General features: G+C 45.0%; 1 protein-coding gene across 2 annotated transcripts in view; it reads left to right on the forward strand.

The window, feature by feature from the left end:
• Positions 1 to 23,932, forward strand: part of Nha1 (Na[+]/H[+] hydrogen antiporter 1) — a 67,218-nt gene extending 43,286 nt beyond the window's left edge. Inside the window, exons 5-6 of one of the 2 annotated variants that reach the window (XM_076895793.1) lie at positions 15,601 to 15,765; positions 23,328 to 23,932. In XM_076895793.1, coding sequence (XP_076751908.1) covers positions 15,601 to 15,765; positions 23,328 to 23,855 — 693 coding nt within the window. In that variant the 3' untranslated portion in view covers positions 23,856 to 23,932. The remainder of the gene's footprint in view (positions 1 to 15,600; positions 15,766 to 23,327) is intronic. The other variant, XM_076895792.1, reaches the window with a different exon arrangement.
• Positions 23,933 to 24,169: the final 237 nt, after the last annotated feature.

Raw genomic sequence — 24,169 nt, forward strand, 5'->3', positions numbered from 1 at the left:
AAAGTTCGCACATTTCACAGAAAGTATAAGTCCTGGGAATCGAAACGTGGCGCGATATCAAAGCATCGGATCACAGGGACGCTACTAAGAGGGATAATTGTCCGTAGAAGAGTAATGTTGATCCGTGATAATTAATCCTCCGGATGAGCCTCGATCCTTGTTTATCCAGCGTAGCAACTGGATCATTTCGCGAATTTTACGGAATACCAATTTCATCCGCGCGACGGAGCAACTCCCATTTCAACGGTGCGATTCGTTTCAGAAATTCCGTTTGCGTTTCACGAACCGTTACACGACGAGCGAACAAAACGAGAATCTGTAAAACGTGTGGCTGTTAAAGAATTCCTGCAAATTTTCCAAGTGACGACAAACTTGACTAACTCCTGAAGAATAAATTCGAGGATGAAGCGTGGTGGAATTTACGATTCCACAAAATTCGACTGTACAACGATGTTCAAGACAGTGCACCAGCGTTCTCCGTTTTTGCGAGAACCCAACGCACCCTAGATATAGAGGTTAGCGGGTCAGTGTGCAGAACAGGGGTCGTTCGTTCCTGCGCGAGTCGGATTGCGCGTTCATTCCGTTGGTTCGCGAGCAAAGGGATGCCCGGACGAAGCCACGTTTGTCGTTACTGGCAGAAGGAACGTGGCGAGGGTGAATCTACCCTCGTAAATCGCACGTGGTCGCAGCACTTTCAGTCGCAGACGTATTCTTAGCGTAGATCGAAGTTGGACAGACAAGGTCTAGCAGCGACTCGTCCATGGAGGAGAGATACGTGACGAACATACCTGGCTAATGATTCGACGGCTAGCCATTCGATGGCAAACTGCGCGAGAAGTTCTCGCTGGAGACCTGTTAAAGCTTTGGATTTATGGCACGGGCCAGAGAGTTATTTTCGAATTATCGACACGAGACGGAAGGTTTCAGCGCTGGCTAAACTCACCAGTCGAGGGCGAACTATCGACGATTTTGCGAACAGCTTGAAATGTGCCATAAGTCGAGAGTTGGCAATTTGCGATGGCTGGGAACTCGCGAGTCTACGCGGAGGAACTGCGCGCTGTCGCGAAACGTCCGCCTGTCTTAGCTTGGGACAAGTGCAGTCGTCCCAGTGCGCGAGCAAAGGCGCGATGGTCCGCCGTGGTGACAGTTCGTAACTGGATGTATCATAACTGACAAGGACCTGCTACCATTGCGCCAATTAGAGAACAAACTAGGTATCCAGCTGGAAAGTGGACACTTGGGTTCTGGATTCAAGTGCATGGACCATTACTCGCATAGTTCTGCTTCTAATTCGCTCACTACTAGGACCAGTGTGGATGTACACTGCAAGCTATGAAAGAAAATAGAAGAGAGAAAGAGAGACGAGATGTTTCGTCCTGAAGCTTTGACAATTCTGTGTCTCAGACATAAGAATAGTGTAAGATCGAATCAGAAAGTTCTTTTAGAGGTGTGGCGGTTTTCTGACACTCGCCACCGTTTACAGTTTCCTGAAAATACCCGATATCCTTTCCAATATATAGAAAATTCTGACCTGTCCCTAATACGAGATGTTTCATCCTGAAGCTTTGACAATTCTGTGTATCAGACTCGAGAATAGTGTAAGATCGAATCAGAAAGTTCTTTTAGAGGTGCGGTGGTCTTCTGACACTTGCCACTGTTTACAGTTTCCTGAAAGTACCCGATAACCTATCCTTTCCAATATATAGAAAGTTCTGACCTGTCCCTAATATCCCAGCGTCTAAGACAGGGCCTGATGAGTCCACTAGCAGGAAACGTCTTCCCCTCCCTTTTCCTTCCTTCTTTCCTCTTCCGTTTCTACAGCAAACAGAAGCACTTCGCTTCAGAGGACTTGTAAGAAAGCTGTCCTGATGTGAATCCCACAATGGCGTCTGTAAGGGTGGTCTGTGGAATGGTTTCGAAAGCTGATCGTATCCTCCTGAGTACTACCAGAGTCCCAACTTGCTTCGAACGACCACGAGTATTAACAAGGCCGTCATGGAAATTTTTGAATGGAATTCCTCGCTCGTTCGGCTGGACTCGATGGTTCCAGCTTTGGTTTCTTGATTGAAGGGTCGAGAGTGCGTTAGGGGGCTGGATGAGATTTAGATTGCACTCTGATTCGATTTTATTCTGATGGCGTTTTTGAGAGTGGGAGCGGCGGCGAGTTATTGGAAAGGGTGCTGAGTTATTGGATTTTCGACTAGGGGCGAGAGTTATCAAGTTTATATTTGTGCCTCGATTTCATGGACACTTGTTACCGTTCTTCCCTTTCCAGCACGATTCAACTTCTTTGAGCTGCGTTGCTCGATGAATTTTCAAAGTTTCCAAAACAACTTTTCACAGAGGATAAAATAACAAATATAAATTTGCAACAGCGTACAACGCGCGTATGTATATTACAATTAAAGTACAAGATACAGAGGTATGATGAGAAAAAGTTTGCAAAATGTAATCAAAATACAGAGAGCATGATAACTCAAAAAATTCGCTGAAAACCATAAACCACATTACGAGTGTGTCTCTGATACAGAAATTTGCTATTCTGACGAATTTTCTATAGAAATATGCATTCACGTGGAATGCATACAGTTTAGTTAGATAATTTAGAAGGGGTTAAGGCAAACGATACCAGACGAAACAATAAATACGAATGATGATTCAAATGGAATCGTTGGCCGGCATAAATTCGATCGGGAAGACGGGACGAATTGCCTGGCAAGAAACGTGACTTTCATCGGGGGTTGCGAGCCAAAGGAAGGAAAAATGGGTGGGGTTGCGCGAGAAGCGGGCCAGTAGGTCGATCAGCGAGAGAATTGCACGATCGTTTCCATTCGAGTGCGTTTTCGCAACGGGGATAGTGCCGCGCAGTAAAGCTGAAATTGTTACGACGATGATATTCCTATAACTGTTTATGATGCGGTTCGAAATCCACCCAGAATTCGGTGGATAAAAATTCAATTGGAATTGAAACGGGAATTTTTACCGCTCGAATTTATTCCCCGCGATCAGAATTTCTTGATACCTCGATCGGTATCAGCCCTTCGTTCATCTCTTAAAGAAAGTTTCCCCGTTTCAATTCTCATATCTCATCACAGTTCACAGAATAATCAGAAGGTCGCCATTGATATTGAGCTTCGATTTTCGAGATGCAAGATCGTTCTTCGTCCAGATCGCGAGTTCGCAATGATAACGCGTCGCGTTTGCCACCAACGCGCGAGATGCATCGGATGGTCCTCGAGGGATGGGTGAAATTAAGCTTCAGTCACGATCAAAAGGTCAGCATTGAAATTAAGCTTCAGTCACCATTGAAATTGAGCTTAAATTTTCAAAATGCAAGATCTTTCTTCGTCCGGATCGCAAGATCGCAGTGATAACTCGTCGCGTTTGCTACCAACGCGCGAGATGCATCGGATGGTCCTCGAGGGATGGGTGAAATTAAGCTTCAGTCACGATCAAAAGGTCAGCATTGAAATTAAGCTTCAGTCACCATCGAAATTGAGCTTAAATTTTCAAAATGCAAGATCTTTCTTCGTCCAGATCGCAAGATCGCAATGATAACACGTCGCGTTTGCCACCAACGCGCGAGATGCATCGTATGGTCCCCGAGGGATGGGGTGCGAACAGAGAGAGGGTTGGCGCAGCCATCTCGTCACGCTGCAAGACTTTTCGTACGTGCTCGGTGTACGTATGCACACGGGGGCGCAGTCTGGTCGAATTTCAAGCGGCAAGTGTAAATCTTTCACCGGGTGGTGTCGGAAGGCGTCGTGGCTCGATCTGCCGGAAATGACGGTGAGGGGGATCGACGGTGTATCGAGGCACAGCCCCCGGTGCGAGAACAGTGAAACGCGGCAGGATTTTTATGGGATACTAACGCGCGACTGTGGAACGGGGCTCGAGTGACGACCGTGGAATTCTTTGGTTCGTCGAAACGAACGCTGCTATCCGACAATTCTAATGGCGGAACGGAGGGTGGGTGAGTTTCGTTCAACGCCTCGCGTCGCGGCGCGGAAGATCGATTTGACGCGTTGCGAGGTGATCTCGAGACACCTACCCAGTTTCTCACTTCTTTTCTCGAGGCTAAAATATTATATTAAAACTGACGGACAAATTAATCGACGATAATCAGTTGTTTCAATTAATTTCAGTTCGTTGTTTGTAATTGCACCTCGATTTATGTCTTTTATTAGCAATTCCAAAAGAGAGAATCAGCAGACTGCGAGGCTACTCGTTTCACAATAAATGGTATTAAACGTTATTAAATCGCTAATCTTGATATTACGTTATGATTTAATAATCGTGATTTCACACTGAAACCAGGTCCCATACGTTCAAGTTAACCGCACTCGGTCTGTTACAGCTATAAACCTCATATTCTCGCTGCTGTTCCTAAACGATGGTACCCAATTAAATCGTGTAACTCGTTGGAACGATGCTCGTGTCTTTAATTTTCCACGTATCGCGATTTTCCATTGATATGGATAACTACGATGTTAAATGCAGCGAATGATATCGATCTTTCGTTTTATTCGCTCGTCTGAAATCATCGTTTTCGTTTCAAACACCTGTAGCCAAGACACCCTTTCTTACCTCGAGGTTTCCTTGTTCCATAACACGCAACGTTACGTTCACCCTCGACTGCGTGACTTTAATAGAAATATTGTTTTCAATTTCCATTCCCTTGGCCGGTCACGTTTTTAGTCCCCGTTCAGCTCGACTCGCCCTTTTTCCACGACGAAGCACCAGCAAATCCACGAACACGTCGATTCGTTTTATTCGAAGGAACGTGTTTGCGTGGATGAAATTTTATATAACACACAGCTCGACGTCTTCCCTGTTCCGTCTCTCGAATATATTCTGTAAATACGCTCCCGTCGAGACGACACCGTTGCGTCGCGCGCGAAATAACGCGAAACATTCGACGACAATGAAAAATCCTTAAAACAGAAGATCGTCTTCGAGCTGGTTTAGAAAATACCGCTCTTTCGATAATTGAAAGAGCGACCAATATCGTTTCAGGAGTCGCGCGAAGCGAAAGAAAATTATCTGATATTAATCTTTCGAATTTTCTTGTCAGCCACAGGTGGGTCGAAGTGGGACGATTAATTCTGGAAGTCGAAATAAGACGAGATCTAAAATCGGATTAGAAGCTTCGTTCTCGAGAGAAATAAGTTTGGGGCGCCATAAAACAAACCCCCGCGTTGGTTGGCCTCGAGCGCAGTTTCATCTGTTTCGTGTCTCGTCCTGCTTTACGAGGGTGTCTGCGAATCGTGGTACACCGAATTAGCAACGAATCCACCGTCGATGGAAATATATAATTCATCGTTCGATCAAAGATTCATTCGTCTACCTGTCGTATCGGCGTTTAATTCCTTTCTCGAGATGCGAGGTTTCCCGAATTCACTTCGACAGATTCCAATCTCGTATCCCTTCTGGTGACACGTGCTGCTGACGCAGGCTTTCATAAACCTTGTCGTCGACATTATTGACACCAGATTCGACGAAAAATGTTACTTTAATGCGGCCACGGTATCCACCGTGATAAATATTCCGATCGCCCTGTCAATTTTCATTAAAACGCTACACCTGTCGCCTCTCGCGTTACTTAAACTTCGACCCCCTCGACGCCTCTTGTCTTCTCTCGCGAAATTTAATTTCTTCCCATTCGTTTCTTCGTTCGTTCGATCCATTAAATTCGCATCGCGTGTGACCAAAGCTTACGAATCAGAGTCAGAAAATGAAATTGATGAAAGCAGCTAGATGCTTTTTAGAATTCTCGATGCACCTTACGAATTCGTAAGATCTCACGCTAATCACGAGGCAATATCGATAATGTATAACAGCATTATTACGTAACATAATTCCTTATAAATTTATGGAGATTAAACAATTTCAATGCATACGTTGCCAGTGGTAATAACCACTAATACCCTAACAACAGATTACACGTTTAACCATACTTGAAATTCAAAAAAATTCCCTCTGTCTTCTCATTAAATTATATCCTGCTCGTGTTTAAAATGTAAACAATACTCAAACAGTGAATGATTCAAGAGACAAAAGAAAGATCAGAAGTCGATGATCGTTCGATTTATTACTCGATCTGTTCGAGATATAATCCCTCGTGTTCGAGGGATCCGGGTGCAGCTTAAATAAAGGCAACGCGACGCGAAGAACATGGCCAGACAAGTAAGACAGGGTTGACGTGGTATCCTAGCACGATGCGGTCACAAAAGATACTACTGAGGACAATATGCTGTTCCACGAGCCCTTTCCATGCCCCTGGAATCACAAATACGTGGATCCAGCTATGGTTGAAGCTTGGTAAAAGCTGGGTGAAACCATTGACTCGCTCTCTTGAATCAGACGTTGTAAAAGCATCTCCTCGCGGAAAGGAGACGAGCAGAAATTAAAATGTAGGAAGAAACAGTAATAGATGTGTGATGGCCTCACGACACTCGTTGCTAGAGGGACATCATCGTTTGCAGTTTCTCAAAAGTAAGCATAATTACCTGTCGATTCCAATATATATAGCTTCTGATCTGTTCCTAACATCTTAGAGTCTAAGACAGGGCCTGCTATTGGAGTGGAGGCACTGATGAGTCCACTAACAGGCCCAGGACGAAATATTTTTCTCTTTCTTTTTCTTTCTTCTCTCCTCTTTTATTAACAGCAAAACTGAAGAAACGCGCTTCAGATCGATGATAGTTGGATCGTAGATATAATATCCCAGTGTCTAAGGCAGGGCCTGCTAGGTAGCCTTACTTATGAGTCCACTAGCAGGCACAAAACGAAATGGTCTTCTCTCTCTTTTTCTTTCTTTTCTCCTCTTTCATTTGCAGCAAAACTGAAGAAACGCGTTTCAGATCGATGATAGTTGGATCGTAGTTATCTATTCGAAATTTCCGCGAGAATGCTAAAGTATCGCGAGATAAAGTACTCGAGAGTGATCACAATTTTCAGTCTTCAAGTAATTCTTTTTAATTCCACCGTGGAACCTGGCGCGATAAAAGAGTTGCTCGTATTTTAACTTCTATCGAGTATCGAATATTTCACAGCGACATCGAGCATAGTCCGAAAATATTTTCAGGTTACATGATATTTAAACGGAAAAGCAACGGCTGACGGCGAACTGTAACCGATATCCACGTTCGCATTTTATTTGCCGATCGTATTTACCCCTCCACGCGCGCGCGCGCGCGTAAATTCAATTCTCTATGGAGCGCGGAATGTTAGGGGCATAAATTGCGAGCGCACATAAATCCGGCCTGTTCCTCGATCAATGCATCGCTCCGTGTCATAATCGATTCAATCAACGTGTTACGTTATTTGTACACAGGCCTCTGTTTGCTTTTTCATTCGCGTCGCCCAGTGGATCGACGAACGCGCGACGAGAAGCGTCTTTTTCTCGCACCCCTTGCGCCCCATCAACCCTCGATCGTTTCAACGAATCGCGACCAGCGTCGAATTAAGAAGCCGTTAATTACCAATTTGAAGCTCGATCGCGAGAATTCAGTTTCTTCGCGGTTATTGTGTAGCTCGTCGAGTAAATCGACGAGCTCGGTCGCTTCTTCGTCGAAAGTTGCGCAGGTCGCGCAAACCGATCGACAAATTGGCCAGAAACTAAGAAAATACCTGACTCGAGGAACTTTTAATCGCTAACCAAACTAAAGTTATTAGCAAAGTAAACGGGGGAAAGTCGAAAGTAGGGCTCCCAGCGAACTCCGTTTCTCGATGTTGACAAAGGATTCGCTAGCAGCCAATAGATAAGCGAATCGTGGCCGAGTAATAATTAGAAGTTCAATTTTATTGATTTATGTTTCGTTCTCCTCGTTCGTCTCATCGATTTTCGATATCTCGCCCATCGAACGACACTGGCTGCGTTTTTACCTTCGAATTGAGATTAAAACATATTTTTTTTTTATATATATATTGATGATAATATGCGTTAATTGTTGCTCGTGACGGGTGTAGTTAATTTTCTGTGTTTACGTGAACGAATAGTTATTCAACTCACTCTTGACGCCCCCAAAGGATGCTCGAATTGTGATCAAAATATAATTTCTTTTATTTACTGATGATAATATTCGTTAATTGTTGCTTGTGATAGGTGCAGTTAATTTTCTGAGTTTACGTGAACGGATAGTTATGCAACTCACACTTGACATCCTCGAAGGATAGTCGAATTGTAATCAAAATATAGTTTTTTTTATGTATTGATGATAATATGCGTTAATTGTTGCTTGTGACGGGTGTAGTTAATTTATTGGGTTTACGTGAACAGATAGTTATGCACCTCACGCTTGACACCCCCAAAGGATACTCGAATTGTAATTAAAATATAATTTTTTGTGTATTAATGATAATATGCGTTAATTGTTGCTTGTGAAGGGTGTGGTTAATTTGCTGGGTTTACGTGAACGGATAGTTATGCAACTCACGCTTGACGCCCCCGAAGGATACACTTTAGGACCTTAGTAGGCCACTCCGTGCAAAGCACCCCCGACGATCCGCCGGAACACGCTTAAACCTAAGCAAACTTTGATCCTTGATTAAATTTGTACGTATTCGCGGTCGAATAGCTCCGAGGTCTGGTCAAACATTTGCTGGAATGTGTAATTGTATTTACGCTCCGCAACTAGTGTGTCGTGATTAATACTTCACAGGTGAACGGAACGAATGAAAGGCGTTGAACGCGTAATCCCGTCTTAATCCACGATAAACGTGTATTTACTGATGAAAATTCGAACGAGAAATAAAATTAAGTTCGCGTGCGATAATAATCGAGCAGAACTTTTTCTTGTTCCCAATCGTACAACTGTGTGTCGCTGGGTTACGTTGGTAATTATTTGGTTTGGCGGTTCGCTAAATGATTTGTTTTGCACGCTTGGCTATAATATAATAACGGGAAATCGAAGCTCGATCGAGATTTCTGCTGCTCTTGTTTGACCAATTAATCGCCTGATTAGTTACGAATAGGCAATTGTTATCGGCGAGGAACGGACGCTTTGTTAATCATTTCGAGCACACGGATGGCTCGTTGCGAAAGCAGAGCGTTATGCTGATCGTGAAACGTATCGAAGGAGTCCCATTTACGATTTAATGACGAGAGTTCGCCATTCGTATTTAAAGCGGGCATCCAGGCTGGCGCAGAGAATTGCAGAGGTAGCCGAGGCGAAATTGTTTTAAAGCCATTTTAACTGAAAACATTATATTTCTCGTTTATAAACTCTTTCGATAAATTGCAAAAATTGCCAATTATAATTTATTACGAATATAAATGCGATGTGGTCAATTGCAACTTAGTTTTGGTGCTGGTGTCATAGCGTTTACGACATGAGACTGCAACAGCAAGGTCTGAAATAGACACTGTAACACGTTAGACAAATAACGCCCTTCGTTAAACACCCTAACGTCACAATTTCTTGCCCACATACGCGTGTTCATTAGTCACGCGAGATTAAGTTCGCTACACATAAGCTATCGAACCTTGGCATCGCGTGCAGTCCAAATTAAGACCACTGAATATCGAAAAACAGAACGCAGAAAGAGAAACACAAAATGTTTCAATTACAAATCCCAAATAAATATTGAATATGTAAAATCGAGCCAGAGAAAAAAGAGCAATTATTATATTTCCATCCACCCGCATTCATTTGTATATTTCTACATTTCTTTTTTTTTTTAAATAATTCATTCTCCTCTTCACGAAAAGCGTAGGCAATTAATTCTAAAATTTCCTTTCAACTTGCCACAACCATAAAAATTACAATTCCTGGTCGTTTCCACAACTGTTTCGCGTACCAAAACTCCATCGCACCCGACGTTCGCCAGCAGAAAGAAAGCAGCTGAAGAAAAACCATCTCGCCCAGCAAAGTTCACCAATCGAATTCCACGATCATAGAGACAACTCCAACGTATCTCGTCCAGAGGGGGTGGCCTGGTGGCCGCGACATTTAATTTGCGAGCCGCGTGACGCGTACGCACCAGCCGTCCGCGAGATATTGATTGCGAAAGATTTGAAATTCAATCGAACCTGGAGGGCTGGCCAGCGAGACGCGCGGCTGTCTATCGATTTGCGCGAATTAAATGTTTGTGTACGGATTCGGTCGGAGAGCCGGCCAGCACTTGCTTGCCGCATCGCCACCTGCATTGCCTCTCTCGTGCTCGTCCGCACCCCAACCGCCCATTGGCTTCTGTGCAACCGGTCGCACCCCAACAACCCCTTCTCGCGCGGCTCACTTCGAGCCGCGTCCTCGCTTGATTCGTCCCCGTTTGACAGAATCGAGTCCACCAGGACGGATCGTCGAGGCGACGATGACGAGCGTGCCGGATGTGGGGGTGGTTCGAGGGTGGCCTCCCAAGGAGTCTTCGATTGGAACGTAATTGTGTTGGAGGAGTTCGCGGCGAGTTATTTCTGGTCTCGTTGATTCGGGGATGATTGGATTTAGACGCTCGTTACACGGGGATTTCTACGATATCTGATGATATTTTCGAGATATCTCGATGTCAGCGTTACGTGGTGGTTTTTGATGTTTTTTTTTCCAATTTTTCTTTACGATTTTCGTATCGCGAGCGATTTGGGTACGCAGGTAATCTCGTTCTTGGATGTTTTATCGTAATCTTCGAAACGAGCGAGGATTTAAGTAATAATCATAAATCCTTGGTACTTCGTGGACTAAGGTAATTACTGATCGCGAGATTTTCCATACGAAATGATACTAACGCGCGATGCTAACCCGTGTCTAGCTAAACGGGATTATACTCGATTACGGCAAGCTGGATTCGCTGTTTTAAGATACGCAAACGGTGCACTGTAAATAGAATTGCATTACGTTATTGTTTGAGCAATCTGAACGATTAAACGCGAAACGAAAACGCAGCCAACGCTATTGTTCGACGCAGCAAACCCCCTCAGCTAGAATGTATCCTTGCTCCCCTCGTTTGCTCCCCAAGAATTTATGAACTGGAGAAACGTTTCTACGAATCAACATCTCGCATTGATAAAAGTGTACATCTGAATCGTTAAATCGAACGTGCTATCGATACAAGTATCAGATTTCGTTCTCGAATCATTGGAAACATCATTTAACTGTATTCTCGTGAACGTTTATCATACTTGGTAGAGATAGACTCGCATCGCTCGAAGGATTTTTCTCTTTTCCTTTGTCTCGTCGTGTTCCTCTGTGCTGCACGGGTTTTTATCCACAGAATATCGAGGGTTTCCTTCTCGATAGATTCGAGCCAAAGAGAAATAAAATGTCGCGACATCGGTTCGCCTCCACTCTTGTCTCCCTGTTCGTGTCTCGAAATCCGCGATCCTCGTTTCGTTCGCGTCTAATTCGAGAGAATAACCAGAAACTCTGTCCCATTTTATTTCTCTTCGACGGATTCGTACGATATCGAGGAATTAGAGGGAGAATTTTTTTCGATCGTTTTACCTCTCGCGAGTGTAAGCGCGCGGTCTTGAAGTCCTTATTCCTCAGCAAATGGCGCGCGCTCGAAATATTCGAAGGGACGAGATATCGGTGTACGTGGCCGCATTCATCGGGAAATCTTTTCACGCCACCGTTTCCACGTCCCAACAATTGGAACCACGCGACGATAGTCGAACAAAAGCGGCGTTTCGATCCCCCAAGTCACCCCCGATGTTCGCCCTCCGCTTTAATACCACCCTTAATGGAACGCAATAATCGGTCGAATTTCTGCCACGGCTTCTGCTCCCCCAAGGATTCGCGAACGAATCGCGCGAGTCGTTTATCGACGCCAAATCGTAGTTCAAAACTCGTGTTCTCCGGCTTTTGGTTAAATCGACACGTTTAGAGTCGCGCGACTATCCGTGCGTTCATTGGGTTCGCCACTGTACAAGGAATCCACTTTATAGACGCGAAATCGTCGATGCAAGCTCGTGTTTTCTGCTTTTTGGTTGAATCGAAACGTTCAGAGTCGCGCGAATATTCCGTTTGCCACTGCAAAGGATCCACCAGGCTATTCGAGAATGTAAAAAGTAAACGCGACAGTCGAATTGGCGATCAGTCCTATAAATTTCGCTTCCGAAATGCCGGCAGACGTATTGTTTCTTCGTCGCGTCGCAACTTCTTCGCGTTTCCGCTCGCAGCGCCTTCAACCTCCGGTTGAACAGCCGTGGGATTAACGAGGAACGGATATCCGGCTTGTACAAGGAAATACCGCGCCGTATTTTCCACTTGTTTCCGCTCCTCGTTCCTCTCGAGTGTCCAATCGCTTTGTAATCCTGTAATTGATTATCCTACGGTTGGCTCGAATCGTGGATTCTTCGAAAAGTTCCCCCTACTTTGGGGATGGACTGCTGATCAAGATGGATATCGTTCAACCGCTCTTTCGAATTTGTTCTACGAATTTACTGACGGCTTATTCTTTCCTCGCGTAGATCTCGTTTCTGAAGTGGCATCGCGATGTCGAGATATGGATCGATGCTAGGTTTTATAACGAATTAACAAAAATTATATTCATTTTGTATTTATTTTCGAGGAATCTTTTAATGCACAAGCACAGTGCGCAGTGGCAGACATTAGAGACTTATTAGAAGTTTAATTGACAAATTCTTGATCACTTAGTCCTCGTGAGAAGATTGTTCTTCGAGCAGAGTTGATGCATACGTGAACGCTCTTCGCGATCTGAAACGATCACAAAATTAATCGTGAACTATATGTGCATCGTATAATAAAAAATACGATACTACGGATTACTGAACGTAATCTTCGTTCAGCACTCTCATTTCTCCAGAGAAATAATATTTCCATCTGAAATGTACGTATAAATACCATTCTTTAATCCCTCTCCCCGAGGGCCAATAAATTCTCGCAGCAGTAAGTAGAAGAGAAGTAAGAAAAAAAAAAAAAAAAAAAAAACACGGTGGAGAATGGTATGCATAGAGAATAGCAACGAAGAAAAAAGCGAGGCGATGGTTCATAGATATTGGAATCGAGTCCTTCCGACTGCGTTTCTTGCTGAAGATCGATTACGAATGAGAAAGGAAGGGAGGAGGGGATGAAAAAAAGGGCGACCAAAACGATTCTGTATGATCAAAGTTATTCACGTGGTAGCGATGGGAATAATGCAGCCCAGAATCCACATAAAAAGCTTTGAAATATTGCTGAGAATCTATGAAAATTTTCTGAAGGATGTCGAGTTCGCAAAGTTTTCAGAAATTGAAGATTCAAACGCAAACAGCATCTATTTAATAAAAAATTCCAACTAAATCGCGAAGCACAAAATGGCAAAAAATCTGTAACGTTTTAACATCACTTCGTGCTCTCCCAAAAATTATGAAAAATATCTTTTCGTCCCTCGCCAGCTCTCTGAACTCGGAATCGTAGGCAATATTTCGATGGAATCCACGTGAGGGGACGCACGCATCCATTGAAAGTCCTGTGGGACGCGTTTACTTATTCATACGCGTGCACGTAACCCTGCGATCGCCACGAGAACGCAATATTCAGCGACTTATGGCAATATTGCGACGCGTATGGGGGTGGCCACGGGAGATCACGTGTAAACTCGACTATGATCGACGTGAACACACGTGCGAGACGCGGGCGGCTTTGAATCGCCGTGATTTGTGGACGCGCGGAAATTTCATAACACCCTTGCGACGGGACAACAAATGGAAACCGCTTGTTGCGGTAGACGGAGACACTGGATTTCCACCCCCGGCTGTCCGAAATCTCATCCCGTTTAATTCTATTTACAGCCAGCTTCTTGGCCCGCTGGTCGTGCGTTTCGTTTCTATTATTCTGGGCGGAGAGAAACTTCTTGCGGTTGTTGCAGGAATGTTGAATTACGAACTCTGGTTTTGCGCGCGATGAATAACGACGATTAAACCACGATTCTGGTTCTCCACCACCTCCTCCCTCGACTGGCGGGCAGTAAAAGGAGGCGAGGCAGAAATTCTTGGCCGTATCGAAAAACTGAATTACTCGCGAATTAAATACGAATCGAAGTAATCTCGTTACTCGCGATAAGGAATTAGCTCTGTCGAGCGGCTGAACGAGAAAACGATTCGAGGGGGGTGGTGGATGAAAGTTTACAGCGGACAGAACAGGGCGGTGGGGACACGGATCCGAGGCGTTATTGAATTAAATTCGCAACGGAAGCGGATCTCCGATGCGCTCGAGGGGGTAGCGAAGAAAAAGGAAGGCGAACGGACGAGGGGGTTGGATGGCGTCTTATTCCGTGCAGTTTCACAAAGTGTGGCTCACTGTTAACGACTCGCTCGTTAAAAGCGCTCGATTTGCTGGCACCGATGAAATTGCCCAGAGATGAAGCGGAACCGTGAACCGAAAGAGTTCCTCCACATGGCGTGGAGGAAGGGACGAGGCATCGGGTCGAGGCACTTTCGAGGAGGTCAAGGTGAATAATTTAATTGAGAGCTGGACGCGAAAATGGCCGCGCTGGTACCGAAAATAGGGTTGCTCCGTGGGGCGAAGGAATTTCTTAACGACTTTAATCGTTTCGAGGAAGGATATACGAAATTAAAACAGTGAAAGCGTTAGAAATGTGTACGTCAGGTTTTGAAGGAAGTAAATGTGACGAGAATTGGAAGGATTTTTAGCAGGATCTTGTTAGAGACAAGAGGGATTTCGTGGCAAAGGGTCGGCATTTAAAACAGGTATTAGAGTAAGATTGGGTAGCGGGATTCTGGTTAAAAGAGGGATAAACGTGCGTGGGTACGGAATTATTACCGTGGAATGTTTCCAGAGAACAGGATGTTAACTTGAAATTACATTATCCGTATTTAAAATGATAAATCGAAGTCTCGAATTGGACTGGTCTTCTGGCGAACCACAATTATGTTATCTAAAAGCAAATGTCGTTTTGCTTCGAAACGTTCATCCTGTGGAGGTTTGGTGAAAGCAGAGAGAAAAAAAAACAAGAGGGAGAAGGGACGCAGTCCTCCGTGAAATCGAAGAAAATATCCGGGATCAGCAGAATAGAGAAATCGCCGTCAAAAGATGTAAAAGAATCTGGAAATTTTTCGACTGTATTAGAGAGCGAATAAACATCCCCGGAAAGCGGATCCAACGAGAGGAGGGAAGTCGTACGTGAAACGCTCGTTCCATCCCCCTCGAGTAACCGAGAGATACGAGAATTTCAATAATAATGAATGCCAGAACATGAGAAGGATATTTGATTCGGGTTGCCTTCCATCCTTTCTTTGTGCCACTCGCGCGGTGGGCCAAAGATGAAGCGGCGCTCGCTCGTTCCGTCTCGTGTGCACGGACGTGCACACGAGACTTCCGTTCGCCATCGATCGTGAAACACTCGAACATGCGGACGCCAGCACGGAGTTCGCTACCTGTTCGTTTGCGCGCGAGAATGGAGGCGACGTGACCGTCTCCTCTCGAATTATATTTGCCCAATTCATTCTCGACTTCGAAACTGATACTCCGAGTCGGTTCCTCGATCGTTCTTCGGATGAAGTTGAGGAAACGAAGCGTTTTCTTGGAAATCAGTTTCTGGCAGGCGAATATCGGGGTAGATTTCTTTTTATGCGTATTCTTTGCTGAAAACGATCGTCTGCGAGGACAGTTCTAATCGATCCTTTAATTCGCGATGTTTCAGCCTTTTATAGTGCCCATGAGAGTGCTGATGCTGTTAGGGGGTGGACTGCTGGCAGTGTTTGGAAGCGAGGCGGTGGAGCTAGGAGGTGCTGGACCTTTGGCAGTGGTTGCAGCCGCGTTCGTTAGCTGCTACTTCTGGCAGAAACAAGGCTGGGAAGTTGAGGACGTAAGTACATTTGCATATTTGCAACGAAAGTTCGCTGAAAATTATTTAATCCCTCGGCATGAAGGAGATTTCACAGTTTTCTCGTTAAGCCAAGCCTCCATAAATATGAATAAAAGAGAGAATTGTGTTAATAATGTCATTGGTGTCAAAAAAAAAAAGAAAGAAATGTAGTTGCTCGAGTAATAATAATCTGATTTAATATTTGCTCGTATCTCTGCTGATAATACGCGTACCTGAATGGGCAACGAAGTAGAATTGGATTTGTTGAGTGAAATAACTGGCAGAATTTTAAGCAATGCACCGGGGACGCTATTAATGCTGAAATTAAATTACATCAGTCAGCGTTAAATTAAATTCGCTTAATTAGTGAAAATAAGCTTATGCCGGGAGAGGATAATGTGTATTTAAATGGATGGCCATCTAGAAACCCTGCGGTACTTTATGCTGCTTATGTCAGGACTCATGTGAATCCGTAGATTTCCTCTGCTGTAGATCCGCGAGTTTAATATCACGGTGATTAACGTTATTCTACCTTTAAAGGGGAGCTGAACGAACAGATAACACAGTGACGCCACAATTATGTAACGTCACGTCTCTTTCTAGCTTTGATTTTTTTTTACTACGCGCGTATTTAGGAAAATTTATAGGAAACGTTGCTGGGGGAAACGTCTAGCGAGGTGATTTAAAACGCATTTGTTCGAAGTTTAAACTCAGAGTGGCAATATAATACCACAGATGCTAATGGAAACGGTCCGCAAAATTTATGCGTATTGGAAATATTTTTAACCCACTTGTATTTTCCTCGACGTTATGCCGCGCGTATATATTTTTTACTGGTTAGTATTTCGATATATTTTTAATAGATTCGTTTAAAAAAAAAATAACATACATCTACTCCATCTCCAGTTTTATATTTCCAGTGAATCAGAATTTCGATTTTAATATTTTTAATATATATATGTACGAACGTTGTCATTCGAGATTTAATTATTTCGATTTCTACCGCTTCGACAATATCAGTTCCGTTTAAACGCGTAAACAACGGCGAAGCTTCCGGTTCGACCGCAATGTAGCGTTAAATTGCATCCAAGCCAGCATTTTGCATTCCGATCCCAGCGTGAAATTTAAGTACAAGGAAAGCGAAGCTCACAACTCGAGAACTACCATTGGCTTCCCACTTGGTACACGGTGTAATTTGTTATTTAATCCCAACGAAGCGAAGACGAATGGGTTCCAAAAGAGTTCGAATTCGGTGAACGATTTATTCGTTCACGTTCCACGTAAACAACGCTAAATGAAAGATATGGAGAGTGTTTATTTTCACGCTACACGAGCTAGCTATAAAACAGCGAACAAAATTATGCGATTATAGGGGATGTTTATCGTTTAACATATTTCTGACGTTGATTGCTATCGCATTGTTAATTCCTGGGCTGTTGTTTCCCCTATTGCAAATCAGTTTCCTGGCTGCTTGCTAATGGCGTAGAACGTAATAACACAGCGGGAATCCTCGAGCTGAATAAACGTGGGTCACTATTGTACTCTTACGGCCGAAATAACGTTCCCACGGGCATTTATTTTCATTGTTAATTACCTACATTTTATTCCCTCGAAATGTAGCCTCCTACACTCTTACAATTCCTATCGCGAGTCGCAATGACTCGATTAATTAGAATGCTAGCCGCGCGTTCCACTGGATTTTACGTACCAATCCTCGCTGAACGTTCGATCAATCGGTTTCGAATTCAGACAACGTTTAACTCGATATCGATAGTGAAACGAGACGTGGACAAACAATAAGAAATGGTTAATTAAATTTCACCGGAAAAATCATTTGAAAAATCGATGCATGAAACGACGACCACCGCTCGTTGCAGCCTCCAATTTCGAAAATTAAATCGCCACAGCTCGCGCGTATCAGAAGACAGACTTCCGGCTGATCGATCGAAGCTGCGTTCCCTCGAAGCTGTATCGCGAATCGCAAGGGGTCAATTTTTGCCAGCGACCTTATCCTCCGCGTCCGAGCCCGCTCGAATTCAGCCGTTCGGCTCGTTTATCGGCGTTGCACGCGGCGTGATCGGCACAAGCTCGAACGCGGGTCGCACTCGAACAATCTCCACAGCCCGTTTTATTTTTCAATAAACCCAGCTGACCAGCACGCCTCGACGCCGCTGAAAGCGCGCTCTCGCTTATCGTCCACCCCCATGACTTCGACGGAAAAATCCGCCATTGGTCAACCAGCGTAACGCCAAGCGTGTTAATATTTCCCGCGGATCCATCGATTTCCGTAGATCCATCGACTCAGAGGCGCGGCACGTAGAACAATATCGAAATACGATTCTCGTTTACGTCTCCGTTCCATCAACCGCGATCCTCTGCTCGCGAAATTAATTGCAATCGGTAGACGCCACTGACTCGAATCATAATAGTATTTCTGTGTCACGTTCGTTCGACTGGATCGTTCGACTTCCAGTGAAATCCTCTCCGTTATCCAGCATCAGGTAGCAGAAGTTTCAAGGAACAACCAGCGCGTCTACCTATGCGAGGCAATGCCAGACAAATTCATCCCTCGATAGAAAGCGCGCACGGTTCGACCCTTACAAGTTCTCGCGTATGTTTACGACGTCCTCGCGAAACTGGTCGACTGTTAGACCGGGAGCTGGCTTTATCGTCGAAGATCATTCCTGTTTTATTGGATCGACGCGAGTTTTACGGCGACACGAGGGCGGAGGGGAATTGAAACCTATCGAAATGTCTGCTTCCTCGCGAGCGACCCTGTTGTTGCGAAGGGATGGGACGTGACCGTGGTTCCGCGACGTGTCCACGATCGACGCATCACCGATTCCTCCGTTGTCCCTGGTTATCGGAATATGGAAATAGAATATTTCGAGGCACGCCCGTAACTGGCGGAATCCGCGCTACCCCTCGACCATCCCCCCGGATATTTACTGGCCGCTGTTTACCCGCTATCCGGATTACGTAACGCCCATGCCTTGCCGCATGTTGATTTATTTAATTTAATTCCCAGCGATACCCGCATTATGAGCTACGTGATCCTTTATACGGCGCGCACGGTAATCCAGGACGATATTGCGTGGCTGTTTCGATCGTTAAAGGCGTTCGCGTGACCCACGCCAACAACGATATCGATAGGCTATGAAGAAGACTGCGAGAGTACTCGATGGTCCCTTTTTTCTAAATTCTCGATACAATTTTTGCGAGGGGTTTGCGAGAGAAGTTTTTAATCGCGTCGCTTTCTGTCGATGGGATATGATATTTGTTTTTAAGAAAATATTTCACGTTTAATTTAGATATTTTAATGACGAGTAGAGGATTAAGTAGTTCGACTCATTTTAATCAACTTTCACTAATTGTCAAACTCATAGAAGCAGTGAGACGTTTCGATCAATTCGCAGCGAGTCATTAATAATTCAATAGGACGCGAGGCAACAACGGAAGCGCGCTTAAAATTAATCAGCCCGATCTGGCAGCAGATCCGATCGCGCATTAGCTGAAATCTGTTCCGCTTCGAGGTCCGAAGCGCGACGACTCCGCGGGAGCTTCGAAAGCCATCAAAACTCGGGATAGAACCTGGGAACCTGGATGTTTACTGGGCTCGTGGAATAAGCAAATCCCGCCATTTCGCGCTGGATTCCATTTTCCAGTCGATGTCGCGGTCGAAGTTTAATGCGCGTCGACAGAGCTCTCTCATCCTCGAACTTCACCGCGTCGCACGAAGCATCTAGTCGAAACGAGAATATAAAAAAAAAAAATGAAAAGAAAACGTTAAACGCCGCAGGAGTCACTCGACGTTCGCGTAACTTTTTAATTAAAGGTCGAAGTAATATTGTCAGCCGTTTTTTTCGTCGCGAGCGTGTTAATACTTACTCGCGTCGATCGCGAGCAGAGAAGCGAAACAGAGACCAACTGGTGGACCGCGATATCTCCGATTTAATTAGTCGAGAGCGCGCGTCAAAGGGCGGACTTTGACGTGCTGACGCTTTCAGCGCGACGCTGGTACGCGTAAATCCTGATAAAAGGACAAATGGTCCCGGACGGTTTCGAGCGGGGAACGGAAAACAACGGGGCGAACGAAGTTACGGCGATGCCCGCCGGGGAGGACAAGGGCGGCGGTGATCGCGTTCCGTCTCGGAGGGTTCGTTGTCTTCGCGGTGTCGATGTTAAAAATGCAGGAGGAAACTTCGTTTCGAGAGACGAAGAGTTTTCGTTGGATAAAAGGCTTCCGGTTGGGAAGCTTCCGGGGTAAATTTGATTCGTCTGTACCAGGAATTGAGGGTGGCCTTGTGTCGACGCGGGAAAATGTCTGCGATCGATGATTTCCAATATTTAAGTTCCGTTTGCGAGTAACGCAAACATCTTTTTAGAAATTTATTACATATGATAACGCTTTTGTTGGAGATCGAGTATATTTACTCGATTGCAAGATGGCAAGCTCTGTCATTTTTTTAGTCGAAGGCTTGCATGGATGAGACGAGCAATTAAACCAGCTCGCTTAAACTTTCCCAATTTCCGTCCAAACGAGCCAAATCTGGGAGCAAAAATGTTGTGCAGAAAATATTTTCCCCGTCTAAGCGAGGTTTCCTCGGCATATCCGTCATTTTGGGGGTGTCCCCTCGGCAAACAGAGTGGCGCGCGTTAAATGCTGCGAAACTTGCTCGAGAGCAAACTCGAGGGAAGATCCGAAGGAAAAACAGTGGGTCCGTCGACTCGATAAGCCGTCTGTTTGCATGGCAAAAATAGCGCTACCGAGCTTGCGGGGTGACCAACCGGAAGCAGCCTGGCGGAGGGACGTCAGTCGTTCGTCCGCAGTTTCCGGCGCGCTGCAAGTTACAGCAAGTTTCTTCCCTTTGGTTAAACTCGCCGATAGCAACTGGCCGTAACTCAGTTTGCCACCATTTAGGTTGAAGGCTGAAAATGTCTGGTTATTGCTAAATTGATCTACAGTGCAGTGTTCTCCACTCTAATTGAAACGATGCCATCCGCCAAGTCCTTTAATCGCGAAAATATGTATTTACAAAACGACTGTAACGCAAAAATCGTCTGGTTACTTCGTTAAAACGGTAGAGAATAAACCAGATAAATTGTGATATGCGGTGAGAAGTCGAAAATAACCTGTTAAACGTGAACGATTAAATGGAAAGTGAAAACGAGGGGAAATGAGAAAAATCGCGGGGTAAATTGCGCCCTCGTCGGGCAATAGACGCGTGCCGATCTTGCGATTAAAACTAGCGGAAGGGCGTCGTTGTTCCCCGGCGTAGATCCGATAAATAAGCGACTTTACACGGTAATGCAACTAGCACACAAGCTTGCGCGCGCCCCGAGGGAAAGGGTGGACCGATAGGGAACGGGAGGCGGGAAAAAGCGTCTCGCGATCGACGGCAGAGAATGGGAGCGGTTCGTAATTAAGTACTGGAGGTTATATAATGAAGTTCGCCTTCCTCGAACGACGATCGATTTCATTAATTATGCGAAATACCAAGGGTTGCTCTGGTTACAGGTCGTACTGAAAGCACCCTCGCGAAAGTGCCGCTGATAAGACGAAGGACGGAAAGAGAGAAAGAGAGAGAGAGAGAGAGAAAACAAGAAAAAGCAAAGAAGGAAGGACAGAGTGTGGGGTGAAAAAAAAAGGGTGGAGGAGAAAGTGAGGGAGGATTGGAAGGAAATGGAAAAGCAACTCGGCTGTGATTCGGTGGAAATGAAAAGAACTGGCAACGCCTAATTAACTTATTCGATCGGGCCGCGTTAATTAATGCATACCGGGCGTACAAGCGATGCAATTCAATCGCGCGAAATCAACTGGCCCGCTCGAATTGTACGGCTGCTTATGTCGAGGACCGACGACAGAATCGCGATTTCAATGCCGGAAAAACATTATAGCGGGCAATTATGACAATACAATTATCGCAATAACGATTACCGGTGCATTGAAATGAATTTTTGTTCTGAAATTTGAAATCCACCCTCAGTTTATCGAACAATGCTGATACCAACGATATATTATAAAAAATAATAAACTAGAATTTTCCATACTATTTTTCAAAGTTTTTCAAAATTTCTAATTAGTATTAACAACGAAGAAAAGAAAATTCTTGCGATATAACACGATCGTCTCGCACCCCTTTCAGTCAAGACGCTCGATGCAGAGGAGGAGGCGAACTGGTAAAGCCCCTGGCGCGTTGTTTGCGATATTAGGTGGTGTTGATTTACAACGCGAAAGAGTGAGGCCGTTAAATCGAGGTTATTAAGTGCCGCAATATCCAAGGCGAAATATTAATTATATTGACAATCCATCGCGGCGGGGGATGGAAGAATAACGACGCGACGCCTGAGCGAGCTAATTGTATCACGACATAGCAAGCAGCCGTGATTCATGACGGATTCGAAGCCTATTTTAGCTGAGATTTCCTCCCGAGAAAATGCCTGTAACGTGAAACTTTAATTATCAACGGTCTCCGGTTCCCAGCGTTATATATATGCTTGTCCCTCTGGCTTAGTTAGGAAAATTGAAGATTCTCGTTAGCGATCCGTAAAACGTGACGAAGAGATTGACTGTGATTCTTTCCACTGACCGAGGGGGTGGAAAACTGACGCTGAACAAAATCACTTAACAAAGTGAATATTTGTAGTAGAGAAACTGAATAGTTTCCACGATCGTCTTCTTCGTTTCGTGTCATTCTTTTGGTGCCTTTAAGTTTAAGAAATATATATGTATACTTTTTTCAATTTTCATGGAAATGTAAAAAATGAAAATCGAAAAAACAAGATCGCGTAAACGTTGAACGGTTGGATCGCAATTCTGTAAAAGGATACTCCTATAAGCTTTCAGCGCCCCATATGAATTTTTGTTTCTCCCATTTTTCACGATACGATCGGCGAACGCTTAGACCGTGTCACCGTCACGAAGCAGTACTATCGCGTAAGAGGATTAGTCCTTGGGCGAGTTGTTCGTGTAGCGTATTTGCTTGCCGGGAATAAATGGCAGTAGTATATCGCTGATCGAATAACGAAAACTCGAACGCAGCCGAGAATCATGAGTCCCCGACGAACTCGAGGCAAACTGCCGCTCCTCTGTATCTGGATTATGTTGTCAAAAGGCTTTCCTCCATCCACGTGAATGGTCCCAGACTGGCAATTGAAAGTTGAAAAATTGCTAGGCTAATGTCAGTCGCTATCAAAACCGAATCGAGATCAATATCGAGGCGAATTAATATTCTCAATAACAATCACATACCCTCTGCAAACTATTATCTCTTTAATCTTCTCTCGAGCTACAACATTATCGAGATCGAATAAAATCTGTTGCAACTACTTAAACCCTTCTTTAAGTATCGAAACGTCTCATACTACTTGACCAGTTAAGTGCGTTCGACGTGTATACACGTCGCTGCTCGTTTTTAATATCGCACCCTGTGGTGGTCTTTTGAAACGAAATTCCACAGTTAACTGGTTAACTCGTTAAATCATATCTTAAACACATTATGAAACCCATAGAGCGATAAAAACTCCCTCGAAATTACAACAGCGACTCTTCACTATTTCAGAATCCAGTGGCAACAGCGTTCGAGATCTTCTGGATGATCTTCGAGCCGATCCTCTTCTCCCTGACAGGTGCGCAGATAAAAATCGACGAGCTGGAAGGTAAAACGGTCTACCTAGGCGTAAGCTGTCTCCTGGTGGGCATCGTGATCCGTATACTGGCGACGATCCTGGTAGGCGTCGGCTCGAAACTGAACCTGAAGGAGAAAGTGTTCATCGCCCTGTCCTGGATGGCGAAGGCGACGGTTCAAGCGGCGCTCGCGCCGACCACCCTCGACAAGGTGGACCCAAACGATCCTGTGCAGGTGTACTACGCTGAGACAGTGGTGACCATGTGCGTGCTCTCGATTCTGCTCACCGCCCCAACTGGCGCCATCATTATCACCCTGACAGGACCAAAACTACTGACGAAGACCACGGCTCCTGTGACGCCGCCTGAGGGCTGGAAGGCGCGCAGACCCTCGATCAGAGACATCTCCATCATCAACGAGGACCCAGACCTCGAGGAGACCGCAAACGAGAGGAAGCCTTGAGGCGTTCCGCTGTTGGACGTGATCGTTTTCCCCTATTTCTCTCCTTCGTAGAATCTTCGCGCGCTGCCCACGCCAACCGGGGTTCAGGAATTTCCATACCGTCTGTATTTCCGGGACGAACCTCAGAACGAGTACGGCTGACCTCGCGAAATTATCGATACGAATAATTCCGTGTTTAATTGGATTTTTGCCGTTCCTCGGTTCGATGGTTCGAAGTACCATTTTTTGCCATCGAACGGGACGAGGTTTCGTGATTGTAGGAGAAGGGTGTTTTCTTGGATTCAACGGAGGGCACATTAGATAGGCTAATTCTG

This window comes from Xylocopa sonorina, chromosome 5, assembly GCF_050948175.1.
Source record: "Xylocopa sonorina isolate GNS202 chromosome 5, iyXylSono1_principal, whole genome shotgun sequence".
Classification (NCBI taxonomy): Eukaryota; Metazoa; Arthropoda; class Insecta; order Hymenoptera; family Apidae; genus Xylocopa; species Xylocopa sonorina.